This window comes from Centruroides vittatus, unplaced genomic scaffold (genome assembly GCF_030686945.1).
Source record: "Centruroides vittatus isolate TY-2023 unplaced genomic scaffold, ASM3068694v2 contig_1506, whole genome shotgun sequence".
In the NCBI taxonomy this organism is placed as follows: domain Eukaryota; kingdom Metazoa; phylum Arthropoda; class Arachnida; order Scorpiones; family Buthidae; genus Centruroides; species Centruroides vittatus.
The window spans coordinates 174,447-189,142 of NW_027120931.1; the positions used below are offsets into that span (position 1 = coordinate 174,447).

The 14,696-nt window shown below is 29.1% G+C and overlaps 1 protein-coding gene across 2 annotated transcripts in view; it reads right to left on the bottom strand.

Moving 5' to 3' along the window:
- The window catches only part of LOC136968670 (WD repeat-containing protein 47-like), a 48,779-nt gene that overhangs the window by 11,401 nt on the left and 22,682 nt on the right, over window positions 1–14,696 (bottom strand). For both annotated transcript variants that reach the window (XM_067262669.1, XM_067262670.1), the window contains exons 5-6: window positions 3,451–3,591; window positions 1,740–1,958 (exon numbers count right to left, since the gene is read on the bottom strand). In XM_067262669.1, the coding sequence (XP_067118770.1) occupies window positions 1,740–1,958; window positions 3,451–3,591 (360 nt within the window). The remainder of the gene's footprint in view (window positions 1–1,739; window positions 1,959–3,450; window positions 3,592–14,696) is intronic.

Here is a 14,696-nt window from a genome sequence, read left to right on the forward strand (position 1 = left end):
TAGGTTAGGTTAAAACGTGCGTCCCTACTGTTTCCTTTCTTCTATTTGCTGGAATCAGAGACAAGCCGCCATTTTGGAACCATAGGTAACATTAACCAAATTTAAATATTTCAAAAAATTTTTGTGTCTAATTTTTAAAAAATCAAATCAAAATAGCTACATCAATATTGAATATAGTAATATAAACTTCTCTTGCTATGGCTCTAGGCCAATAAGCAGAACCATCTTTCGAAAAGGTTGTTCAAAAACATACTGTATTTCTGCGCAAATAAAAGCATGCTCTTGTATATGAAAACTGCTCTTTTTCTCCCTTTTGAAACATATTTCCTGCTTTGCTTATAAGAGCGTGCTCTTTTGTGCCAGCTTGTTCTGGAATATAAGATCACTGCAGCGTTGTGTCAATGTAAATTAACTTACACGTATGGTGGATGTCACGCCAATAATTGTACTGGCTCGAGAGAAAATTCACACGAAAAAAAGGTGTTAAGGAACGTTTTTCTGCCCGAGGATGATGCCTGTTACTATGTCAAAAGTGCTTGTAGGAAATTAAAAGTTCCTTAACGCCTTTTTTAATGTGAATTTTCTCTCGAGTCAATGTAAATTAAATATATATAAATATAATGATACTACAGTAACTATTCAGTTACATTTCTGTGGTAACCATTTTTAAAATAAAATGTCAAAATAACAATAGATGATTTTAGGTACTTTGTGGAATAGAGTGTCAAATTTGTTCTCTTATTTATTTTTGTGTTATTTAATTACTTTTTGGACCTATCTATGGTTGTTTAATCATATATTATGTCCTTGTTTTATGACATTTCGTAATATTTATACAAATTATTCTTAAACAAAACTTAATATATTAAAAGTAAATAATAAAAAAAAAAGATTAAATTAAAGTATTTTAACTTTTAATTCAATTTTTAAAATATTATAGTTGTTATAGAAATTCCTTAAACAAATCCAGATTAATGTTACCTATGGTAACGAACATGGCGGCTCGTCTCTGAAACAGTGGGGACGCACGTTCTAGCCTAACCTAACCTATTCTAATAAATTACCTCTATTCTAATAATTTGGTTGGAAATAATTCTGGTAATTTATTAGAATAGGTTAGGTTAGGTTAGAATGTGCGTCCCCACTGTTTCAGAGACGAGCCGCCATGTTCGCTACCATAGGTAACATCAACCCAAATCCAATTCAAGTTGTTTTCCTTGAAACAAAAATTTAAGAAAACTCGAGTGCTTTCAGGCCTTACATCTATTATCAGAAGTTATCAACAAAACAAGATTTTTAAAAAAATACAGTGTATATATATATATATATATATTTTTCTCTTGTTGACTCATGATGACAAGTTTAAAACCTGATAGTGTTCGAGTCTTAAAAGAAGTTTTCACTACGTGAAAAGCGGTTGAAATTAAATTTTAAAAAGTATTTAAGAAAGAGAACTACTAAAAAATTAAATAAAAATGAACATTTATTATCAAATTTAATAAAAAAATATTAATAACAAATAAAATCTTCAGATAACTTTAAATTATTTGAGAATTTATATACACATATTCAATAAATGTAAATTTTTTTATAAAAATTCTTGACTTATTATTATTATTTTTCAAATAACTAAATATAAAATTTTAAATATTTAATTTTAATATTTCGTTAAAAAAATTTATTATTTATATCATTTTTATTCAAAAATTATAATGTAATTTTAAATATTCTATTTTTACCTTGCAAATCTGTTAATACTAATTTGTTATCGAACGATCCAGTCAATAAATAATATGCTTTCGGTGAAAATCTGACACTCCTGACATCTGCGGTATGCGGATGGAATGTTTGGATTGTACGTCCTCCTCGTATATCGTATAATAAACAGCTGGAATCCTCCTGTCCGGAAACCATAAGCCTTCCAGAAGGATCCACACAAACCGAGGCTACAGGACTCCCTGATTAAATATATTTTAAATGCATTATTATTTCAGAATTTAATAAGATGCTATATATATATATATGATTTAAATATAATAAAATACACAAAATAATTAATTTAAGAAATATATTAGATTATATTTATTTTTCTCTGATGTTTTTTTAATCATTAATCGAGAATAATTCAAATGTATAAAAAGCAATAACTGCAAATTCAATTATATTTAATTCAAAAGAAAAAGAAATTTGACATAAACGAACAGAAAAAGGATGTCGTAAAAGAATATGGTGCAAAAAAATAGCAGTAGCGACAAAAATGAGTGGAAATAAATGACCATTACACCACCGCAGTGACACGATATATATAAAAAATACATACGTAAGCAGATGGTATCATCCTTTCGATAGCCAGCGGTATTTTATAAATTTATTTTTATGCATTTTACTAAATATATCTACACATTGAGAAATTCTATATGAATTTTGATACGGTATAAAAATACAAATATATATATTTTTAAATTAAAGATTAATGTTTTTAAAATCTTATATTACACTTGTATAGCATACGGATTTAAATATTGTTCGTCGTAAATATGTTCACTTTATTTCCAGTCTTGTCTTTACATTTATTTAGCACTTTATAAACATCTAGTGCAGCTTAATATATTTTTTTGTATAGAAAAAACATTAATTAATTATCTATCTAAAAATCTATCTAGCGAAGAAAAAGTGTAAGAATTATAAAGTCAAAAAACAGATGAATTATAAGCATTTCACTGTTAACAAATTTACATTCCATTGTCTACTATCAGTGAATATCATATGATTCTGCTATTAATCAAGATACATTAGATAAGCGTATATTATTTTGATATTATCTTGTAGAAATATTTAGAAAATTAAATTTTATAATTATATTAATTTATCTGAAATCGTGTGAATAATTTATTGATATAGATATAAAAAATTAGACAAATGTTGAATCTTGAGTTTGTATAATGAAAGAATTTACTAGAACTTGCACTAGCTATCCGAGATCTTAGACTAGCTATTAGCGAGGTTGAGGCCGAAGTTTTAAACGCGAAAACGTGTACGACGGACATTCGGCGCCGCTTTCCCGTAAGCCTAGAAGTTTGACAATGGCGTTTGGAATGTCGAGCACGATTCCACTGACTTTCCAAACGCCATTGTCAAACTTCTAGGCTTACGAGAAAGCGACGCCGAACGTCCGACGTACACGTTTTCGCGTTTAAAACTTCGGCCTCAACCTCGCTATTATTATAATGTTATGCATTATAAACAAAGCACATATTAATCACTTAATAAACTTATTTAAGTAGAGTGAATCTAAAATTTTAGACAAATGCTTAGTTTTACCTAAAAGAAATTATTGGTGGAAGTATTAAAAATTAATGTAAATTAAAAACTAAGATTGAAATTTAACCGTTACTTTATACATGCAACTTTTATTTAAAAATTATCTTAATGACAAAAATAAATATTTACCAACTGAAGAGCTATTTTGTCCTTTGGTCGGTACAACGTTGGTGCAACTACGGCTACGGAGATCCCAAAATCGAACCGTTTTGTCTTGAGAACCACTTACAAACATTGCTCCTCCCCATGTATACAAGCTGAGAATCTGACCTAAGTAAGAAATAGAAAAATTGGAATTGTTTAGAAAAAATTTCGTATAGTCAAATATCAAATTAATTTAATTACTATAGAAATTTATATATATATATATACATATACTATACATACATGCACATATTTGATAATTTGTTTAAATAAATTATCTATACGTTATCTAAATGCTCAAGACACATAATATTAAATAAATAAGTTTGAAAAATATCTTTCTACAAATTTTAATTTTTTATTCCATGATGTATAATACAGTCGCGACGATTTGGCTTAAATAGGAACAGCGATGAGCCAGATAATAAAAGATACCGATAATATGGAACCAATGTAGTCCTATAAGCTGTAGACCACACGGTATTAGACTGTTAGATAAGTTCAGTACTGACATTAAAAAAAAAAACACGAAAACCCTGGGGTTAGCTATCCGTAGATAACCGCGACTCGACTGTACCTTAAACTAATCATTTCCTAGGTTTTTATTCTCCCCTTACTTTGTAGGACCTTGTATAAGGCTTGCTAGGCGCTTATAAAAATCTGCTGAAAATGTATGTATTTTTATCATTATGGAACTATTAAAACATTCTCTCTCTCTTATTTTTAACTTCTTAAAACTGCTTTATTTCTATTGTTGTTATAATACATCACACTTCAATTTTATTTTAAAAATTATCATTATTTGTTTGAAATACACCTAATTCGAGATCAAACATTTCATAATAATAGATATTATTCTTACTTTATCTCATTTGAATCTACAGATATTTTATTATTATTATTCGTTTGTATAATGAAATGTTATTTAAGTCCAAAAGTTAAATTTATAAATAACTGACTGTATCAGATTACAATATATAAATATTTATTCACGATATAAAAATATACAAGATAAAAAATTATGTAAAGAATAAAAATATTCGACCAATTTTAATTAAAATAAGTTTAAATTGCGAGCGCTGCTGTTTTTTTCCGGAGATAGTTACCTTTGTTCTGCGACATAATAAAAGTGGAGTTTCAAGAACAACCTCCAACATTTCGACTTCGCCATGGTAGAATCACAGTACACCTTTCTTAGCAATTTTAAAGTCTCCGTAGGTGTTTTACCTAAACGCTGACAAAATTTAATGTTGGAGGTTGTTCTTGAAACTCCACTTTTATTACATCGCAGAACAAAGGTAACTATCTCCGAAAAAAAAACAGCAGCGCTTGCGGTTTAATCACATGACATGGGTGAAATTAACCTGAACACGTAGAGGTGGTTTGATAGAAACCATTTCATATGCTGTAACTTCAAATACATGCTTTTGTTGTCATAGATTACTGCAGTCCCCAAACTTTTGAATCGTACCACGTATAAATTAAAACCATTATAAAAAAACGGACAAATCGTAATTATTTACTAATAGAGAGTAGGGTAGGTGTACAAAATAGAATAGCCCATACGACGTTTTTGTGAATAGTCAAGAAATTTATACCTCGTCTTATCTGAAGGTCGTCTTATCCGCCAAGATATACGGTAAATCAATTTTATTTCATGTTTATCATATCCATTGTTGATATTAAAATAATACATTAATATCGTAGTATGAGGATGTTTTGATGTTTAACAGTGACAGTTCATTAATGTAACAATTATTTATGGTGACATCATCACAATGCTGGGCTGCAATTTTTAAATACCTTTTATTTTTTTTAAAAATTACATGATTTCTAGTCCAGAACAGAAGTTCACACATGGTTAATTGGGACCAACTGGCCCCTAAGATTTCCTTATCTGGTCTTGATTTTTATCTATCTAACTCCATTCTCGAGATTAACGAAGGACAGACAAACGACAGTGGGAATGTATAGGTCTACAATTTGAAAATTGCAGCCCATTTATATTAATAAAAACATTAGTTTTGCTCTGATTGCTAACATTTTTGCTAGGATTAATCAGATAGCGAATCTAAATTTTGAACATAACAGAAGAGATTTAGAAATAATAAAATACACACTTACATCAGTTTAATCAGTTAATTATTATTATTATTTTGTTTGAATTTATGACGCATTTTTCTTGTGTTTCTGAATGTAATTTTTCCCCGAAAATATCTTTATAAATATCCACATTAAAAACGAATTATTTTAAAATCTTTAAAGTTATAGTAAAAGTGTAAAAAATGGTTTGTATAAGATTTAACAGATTCGCAGATTTTCATAGTTTTAAATAATATTAGCACAGATGTTATGCAGAAATCATGATATAACATTCTAAAAAAATGCATTCTGATCCCAGAAGCTTAAGTTACATGTAAATTAAGAGTATCACATAATTAAGTTTAGGAATGGTAAGATCATTTGAACAGTACAGTACATAACCTTGAATAAGCAAGAAAAACACTTGAAATTAAAGAAGAAATTTTTCAAGAAAGACATCATTAGCATCATAAATATAAATGAATCAACTACAGTAGAGTCCCGTACAACGCGGGGGATTCGTTACGCATTGTAGGAAATTGCGTTATCGAAACCTGCATTATCACACGATTTATGAAAGTTTAAACCTTGGCCTATAAGTTGGAGAAAAAATGTATACCTCTGACTGACAAAATTCGAGGGTTGTTGCTTGCTTTATTTGCGTGTCGTACAGGACTCTACTGTATGTGATAAAATAGATCTTTTATAAAAGAAAAATGGCTTTTTACGGAGAAAAATGAATAAATAAAACAACAGAAAAGCATTTGAATATTTTCAAGCCTAAATGGCACATTATCAAAACCTGTAGAAAATTTTTATTGATATGAAAGCTGAAATACAAAAAAAAAACGAAGCATGGTAAGAACAATATCATAGATGAAGAACTATATATGTAGTATGTATGCAGTGATGTCACTAGGAGTGCTGGGTGCAGACTATACTGAGTGACACCATCAGAGGAGATGAAACTAAAATGACTCTTATAAAATTTTTGTGCAGCATTTCAGCAGAAATTTATTATTTAAAAAAATATCCTTTTAGTTAGTTATAACAATAAAAACATTTTTTTGAAGTTCAGCTTATAAGTTATGTATCGATAGTGAGGTTGAGGCCGAAGTTCTAAATGCAAAAACGTGTACGTCAGATGTTCGGTGCCGCTTTCCTGTAAGCCTAGAAGTTGGACAATGGTATTTGGAAAGTCAGTGGAATCGTGCTCGACATTGTCAAACTTCTAGGGTCAAACGTCCGACGTACACGTTTTCGCGTTTAAAACTTCATCCTCAACCTCGCTAATATACCTATAAGTTAAAACTCTGCTAATTTACTTTTTGAACCTTCTACTGTGCTCTGGTTTCTCTAAGAACTGTCATTATTCCAAATTATAATAAAAATAGAAAAATATTTTACATTTTACAATTATAATTTATAATATAATTCATTTGTTGATTTGTCTTCTTCTGTCCAATTTCGGTTGAGTCCTCCATGACTCCAAAAATTTTTTCAAGTATCCCTTTTCCTTGTTTATAAGGTAATTTGTATGTAAGTTTATAGCCCAAAGTTTTCTTCACTGTCTGCATCCAGGTGATCCCAGGTCTTCCTCTTTTTCTTATTGCTAATCCTGGCAAACAATGCAGCTATTGGAAGCCCGAGATGTCATTCTTTCAATAAGTCTGTATCATTGCAATTACATTTTGTGGATTTTACTTATTATAGAGTCAGAATATTTTAGCTCCAGTCTTAGGCTGTCTTTCTTGTCAGTCCACTTGGTATTGTTTACTTTCTTTATACATTTCATTTCAAAGACCTTTCAGCTTTCTGGCTCTTTTTTTCTTAATTATCCAGGCCAAACTCAGTGCCATAAACTGCATTTGAAACTATGTCACTGTCAAATAATATTAGTTTTAACAAACTAAATAGTTCAATTACAAAAAATACATAAATACATATTAAACTGTGTGTATGATATTGTAACTTATAAGTATAATTTTCAATTTGCTAGTTTATGTTAATTGCCATTACATTTAGTAATATTTGGAAATTATGTTTTACAAGTAACATTAGGTCATAAAAAGAGATTACTAACAACTTGATACAGTCTAATACAAAAAGAAATCTATGGGAGTGATAACAATCCTAGTAATGACACTGTATAATGTAGAGCAGCGATTCTCAACCTTCTTAGCTCCGCGACCCCCCAAATAGTAAATATAAATAAAATTAATATTTCGCGACCCCCCACCCAAAGGAATAATAACAGTAAGCCTTACTATTACTAATTGAATTTTGACGGTAATTATAAATGTAAACAAATGCAACCATCATATTGATTTCTTTTCTTTACATGTGTACTTATTGTAAGTAAAATGTTTATAAGTTTATAATAAATAATTTTTTCTCATAAAATGATTTCATTATTGTTTTGTGACCCCCTCGAGGGTTGTGACCCCTAGGTTGAGAAACGCTGATGTAGAGTAACAATTCATTAACATAATTGTTTTATTAAAAAAGCTTGGTGATTGCCGAAGTCTATGATTCAAATTCCTGCTTCATTATCAATTTTGATATCCAGACGCAGTGGCGTAATGAACATAACTGGCGCCGGGATACGACACTTTATGTTGCCCCTCCCTTCTCCAGAAACACATATAGTTTGTCTTGGAGACCATCTGGGCGCCCCTCTGTAAGTGGCGCCCGGTGCATGATACACCCCCTTGCACCCCCCTCGCTATGCCACTGTCCAGATGCCTAAGATAGTAAAGGCTTATGTCTCGCACTCTGAGGGACACAGATCTGTTTGCTGATCGGGTTGTCTCAGACTTTTTCTGCTTGGTTGATCCCATTATGGACTTAACTGGACCCATATTATGTATAGAAAAAAACAAATTAAAATATATTCAGAATCTATTTTTGTTTATTATGAGATAAAATAAAATTAATTATAAAATTAAAGTTTGTTTAAAGAAATTAAGAAAAGTTTATGAATTTCGTAATGTTTCAACTAAACATAATATATTTTTAAATTTTAAAAGTTCCAATAGTTAATTGGTAATTAGAATTCATATTAATTTTGTAATTAATCTAACTATTTCATTATAAATTAAATATACTCAAAAAATCCTTTAATATTGTATTTTGGCTAAGTAAACTTTTCTTACTATTAGAAGATTTAATTTATAGGTAAGTTAAGGCTTGCTTTGGTGATAATTTTAGATAGTAGAACTCAAATAATAATAGCAAGGTTGCCGCCAACATTTTCAATACGAGAACGCGTACGTCGGACATTCGACGCCGCCTTCCCGTAAGCCTAAAAGTTTGACAATGGCGTTTGGAATGTGAGCACGATTCCACTGACTTCCGAAACGCCATTGTCAAACTTCTAGGCTTACTGGATTTGACGCCGAATGTCTGACATACACGTTTTTGCGTCGAAAACTTCAGCCACAACCTCGCTAATACTAGTAATTATAACAGTCATAAAAGTCTTCAATTTTATCATTTTCATAACATTCTGATCCATTTTTATTACTTTTATCTTCTATAATTTGTAATTATGAATCAACATTTTGAAATTTCACCGATCTAATATTGAAATTTGCAAGTTTCAGTCACATACTGTAATTCTAATAAGAATAAAATCTAAATACTTTACAAAAAGAGTTTATCAAATCTTTGGTGTCTTAATAAAAGTCTAAGCTTATTTAATTTTTTAAATAAATAGAAAAATGAAGAAATTTAGTTCTTCTTTTAGGCTTTTCTTTTTTCTAAAAAAAATGTCCACATGCCAAAATGACACAATGCCAAATTTCTGTGCACGTAAGTTCCGCACCTATAAAAGTACTAGAATGTATTTACTTCTACAGAGATTTTTAAGTTTTTCTTTAAGTAAAAAAAGCTTAAAGGCATAATGCCAAATTAATACATTTATTTGTTCCAATAATATCTATGCTTTATGTGTTTCCAGATATAAACTGTAAACTGTTTCTATCTTTCCTTTATAAGAGCAGTTTCCATATACTGATACATGTATATGGATTCCTTTTAACATTTTTATCACCTATACTATTAAAGTAATAAAAGCCAATTCAAAACAATTAGCCATCTTCACACAACTAACAGTTTCTGCTTCTAAACTAGTAACAACATTTTAATAGAACATCAATTTATCTGCATGCCATTTAAAAACATTTAAATTAGCTCTCAAAAATCTTAAATAAAGGCAATTTGTGCAGTCTGTCAAATAAAAAAGAAATATGCTATAGTATTCGTGTTTTATAAGTTTTTAAATAATATCCAATCTGTAATTTTCACTTATAAAGATTAACTGAAACATTACAGATATTTACATTATAATATTATATCCATATTGGCCGAATATAATAATATTAATAAATATTATAAATAATACATCATTATATCCGTTATGTTCTCAATGTTATGTACAAGTTTTAACTGATTCACGCACCTTTCGGCCTTTAACCGCCAAAGTTTAACTGCAATAAACAAATCTTCCTGCAAAATTTCAGAAATTTTCGACAAAAGGAACAAGAGTTATTAAGCTTAAAACAGGGTGAACAAAATCGTGTCCCACACATACACACAGAAAAACCCGAATTTTTTTGCATTTCTTGACATTTCAAGGTCCAAAGTCCAAAAATGTAAAAATCTGGAAGGGTCGTATTTTGATCAATTGCCATACTTTCCTTCTGTTACATGTAACAGCCAGAAAAGTAAAAAAATCTGAATTGTACTAAAGTCTTTCTGGTATTTAAAAAGTTTTCAATGTTTTCATTTAGAATTTTAATAAAATCAATTCTAAAATTTCTTTATGTAGAAATATTTAAGTTGAAAGTTTAAAATTTACTGATTAAATTGTGGTTTATTTTGTGAATGATATATATTAACTGACTTTCTAGAATACTTACAATAATAATAAATATTCAATAAATAATTCAAAAAAATAATAGCGAGGTAGAGGCCAAAGTTTTAAACGCGAAAACGTGTACGTCGGACATTCGGCGGCGCTTTCCCGTAAGCCTAGAAGTTTGACAATGGCGTTCGGATAGTCAGTGGAATCGTGCTTGACATTTCAAATGCCATTGTCAAACTTCTAGGCTTACGGGAAAGCGGCGCCGAACGTCCGACGTACACGTTTTCGCGTTTAAAACTTCGGCCTCAACCTCGCTAATAATTTTACAGTAAAATTTTTCAAAATAATGTAAAATATAAATAATTATAAGTGAAATAAAATACTACTTTTTATGGTTTGAAAAAATGTTCTCAAGAAATTTGTATATTATTTATAAAAATTTTTATTATAAAATTTCAAATAAAAAGAAAAAAAAGAGAGAGAGAGAGAGAGAGAGAAAGAGAAATAAGTGACAGAAACTTCAAAAGATTAGTAAATAAATATGTTTTGAAAGATCAAACTGAAATGATTTTGACAAACAAAATCAAATAAATGTTTTTGACAAGTCAAACAGACAAATATTTTTGACAGATAAAATCAAATATATGACCCAAGAAATAGTTTTTGTTTCTCTTGTTATATATATTTTTTATAATTTAAAATAAGTTAATAAAAAAAAAGTATTTTTCGTAACATACTCTTATAGATTCAAATTAATTGATATTTTGTATTTGCCTGTCTCAATAAAACTATTACAGAATAACATAATTAACAATCGGATCTATTACCAAAATAACTTTAAAACTGCTGAATTATTTTTCTTGTTACATTAAGTTTAATCTTTAATGAGTTAATTAACATAACTTGCCTAAAATTACGGGATAATTACATAAGACGGCAACGTAAGTACCTACCTTCGGGCTAAATTATGTTAATTATAAATTAACTTTAATGTAGACTGAAAGATAATCTGGCAATTTTAAACTTATATTTAATGATTTTAAAATTTTTTACAATAAATATTATTTAATTCTATAATTTTAAGACAGTAATTGTTTATTATCATTGCATCTGTATATTAATGTGTCTTAATACTTAAGACCTTTATTCACAATTTTTTCATTTATTGATTAAAGATATCGAAGAATTTATTTTTGAAGTAAATATATGTATGTGTATATTTGAAATGAAATTAACGTATACTGAATATATTTCCCTCGTATAAAAAATGATACATATAAATATGTATTACTGTATTTATATAAACAAATATCTGTAATTATAATTTATATGTAGTCAATTCATACAACTGAATAAGTTATATTTATGAAGTAATCACCCAATTTAAATTATATGAATCCTGTTTATGATCGCATAAAAATATTTCAAAATAATATGTTCAAAAGAGTCAAAAAGTGTTTAGAATATAAAGAAATTATTTAAGTTTTTCAAAATAATTACAGGCCCACCAGTGGCCGAGCGGTTCTGTCGCTAAACGCTGGGAGTTCGGTTGCAGGTTTGCGCCGCGCTCGGACGAGGCTGGCCACGTGGAGTTTTCTGGGTTTTCTCTACGTTTGTAACACCTGAATAGGGGCCAGTTTCCCTTACAAGAACTTCTGGAAGGCATTTCCCTTCGCGTAACATCGCGCCCCAGAGAAGGCAATGGGAAACCACTCTGGCTGTAACTTTCCCTAGAAACCTCGGCGTATTACTAACTTACTAACCTATGCCAGGTATTGCCGACGCAGGAATCTAATATGGTGTACACAAAAAAAAAATAATAATTATCCCAAGCTTCAATGTGCTTTCTCCAATTCGGGAAACATTTAGAAAAATTAGTTTCTTTTAGGAATCACAAAATTTTCTTTGATTTCATTCTATTGATTCAAACTATTTTCCTTTTAAAGTTAGAACAGCCTATTCTTCCATAACTATCCAACTCCCCTGATCTAGCTCCTAATGACTTTTTCCTTACATAAGGTTGGAAGAAGCATTAAAAGTCAATGAGTTAATAGAACTCCAACAAGAAGAACAGAAGAAAATTTTCTGATTCCCAAAAGAAACTGATTTTTCTAAATGTTTCCTGAATTAGAGAAATTGTTGGGAAAAGTTTATTGAAGCTTAAAATAATTTATTTGAAAATATTAAATAATTATTTTATATATTAGCATGTTTACTTTTTGAACACATCTTGTATACTTTATTTTTACATTTTCTGCTATGTAATGATAGTTATTAAACTGTTGTCAAACATCAAAAACATGTAAAAAAAAAAAATCAATATTAATTTTACAATTTTAGAATAAAACAAAAGAAATATACTGTATTTACTCGCATATAGGACGAGGTGTGACTTTAAAGATCAAAATAAAGAAAATTAGATTTACCATATTTTACAGACTATAAGATGCTACGGACTATAAGACGCACCTTAATTTTTAAGCAATTTTTCGAAGAAAGAAGTGCGTCTTATAGTCTGTAAAATACGGTATTTCGTTTAATAACAAGTAAAATATCAAATGAATGTAAATGCACACATTGTCCCACAAAAATTACTGGCATTTTAAATTTTAAGGAAAAATCTTGTAAAATCAACAACATAATTTGTTCGAGTAAAGCCGGACAATCGGGAACCTTTTTTTTTCTTAAAGATCAAATCCACTCTCCGTCGATTACACTTATGAGTTTCTCCGAATTCTGATTTTCAAATGAATTTTCACTTGGGAATGGATTAAAACTGATATCGTGCTCCCGTGTGATTTTGGAATTTTGATCTGGAATTCAATTCAAAAGCTTTGCTTTTCCTATTGCTATTCATCTTTACTCCTGACAATATACAAGAATGATTCAAACGACCTAGATACTTTTGTTTTTAAATACAAGAGGGTAAGCATCCAGTAAAAAAATGTGAATACACGGTTCACAAAAATTATTTGAAAAAATGCAAAGAATCTTTTGCTCGTGCACATAGAACGACTTATATGCGAGTACTTACCTCGTCTTATACGAGAGTAAATACGGTAGGTAACTTGAGTCAGTTTCATTTGTTTTTAAATATTACAGATTATTTTTATCTGAAAATAATCAGCTATTAATATTTTTCACAGCTATAAAAAAATCTTCAAATACTTTTTTGACTGCTAGAGAAAAATAGTAGTTTCATTCAGATACAAAGCAATCTGAATGAAACTAATGCACAGCTTTATATTTTCAAATCATATCAAGTATGAGTGATAATATAGAAACTATAATCAACCAAAAATGTAACCCGAATTATTCTGTAATATGCAAATATATGAAATGTTTATAAAAACATTCTGTTGTCTTTGTATTATAAATTTTTTTGTATTATTTTCAGAAGTCCTTATTTGTTCTTTTATACTTCCGTAGAGATTTTACAGAACACTTATATCTACAAAGCTGATTCTTAGATTAAAGCCAAACAATCGCCAGATTACATGGGGCTATTGTTTGTAATGGTAAACATTAGCAAGTCAGGAGTAAGAAGAGAAAAATTATATGTATAATTTAATTATTAAGGAAAGTGAACTGCAAGTAAATATAACCATACAACTTGTATGTCAACTTGCGACAATTGTATTGTATGTATTTTTTAATATCATTTGTTGGTTTTAAGTTGTTACCATTGGACAATTAAAAAGGATAATTCTGCAAGTAAATATCTTTAAAACATTTAAATATTGTAAAACAGCCAAAATACAGTAAAACAACATTTAATAATTTTATAATCACGTATATAGTTGTTACGTCCAAATACAAGAGCTAACAATTAACGCTCCTGTATTGGATAGGGAATATGATTTGTTTACACCCTCAAATTCAGGCAGTTGACTACTTTCCATTGTAAAGTTATTTTTGAAAACTATATACTGTGTGTCTTTTTAAACCTTAAATTATAATGGTAGTAAATACAGTAAAATATTGCAATAAAAGTATAGCTTCAAGGAAACACATGATTTTAATAATGTGAAGATAATTTATTGTAATCAATAAATAGAATAATGATTAAAATATTGTGGAGACTGAACTGAAAAAGAATAAACTAAATATAAATGTTCCATCACCCTAATAGTAAGTTATTAAGTGTCAAATGGTAAAGATTTACAGAAAAAAAATGAAATACACAATCACATTATAAATAGTTAAAATGTGAACTAAAAAAATATATATACAGTTGACTCTGCATAAGTCGACACCTGGATAACTCGACACTCGTCGGTTA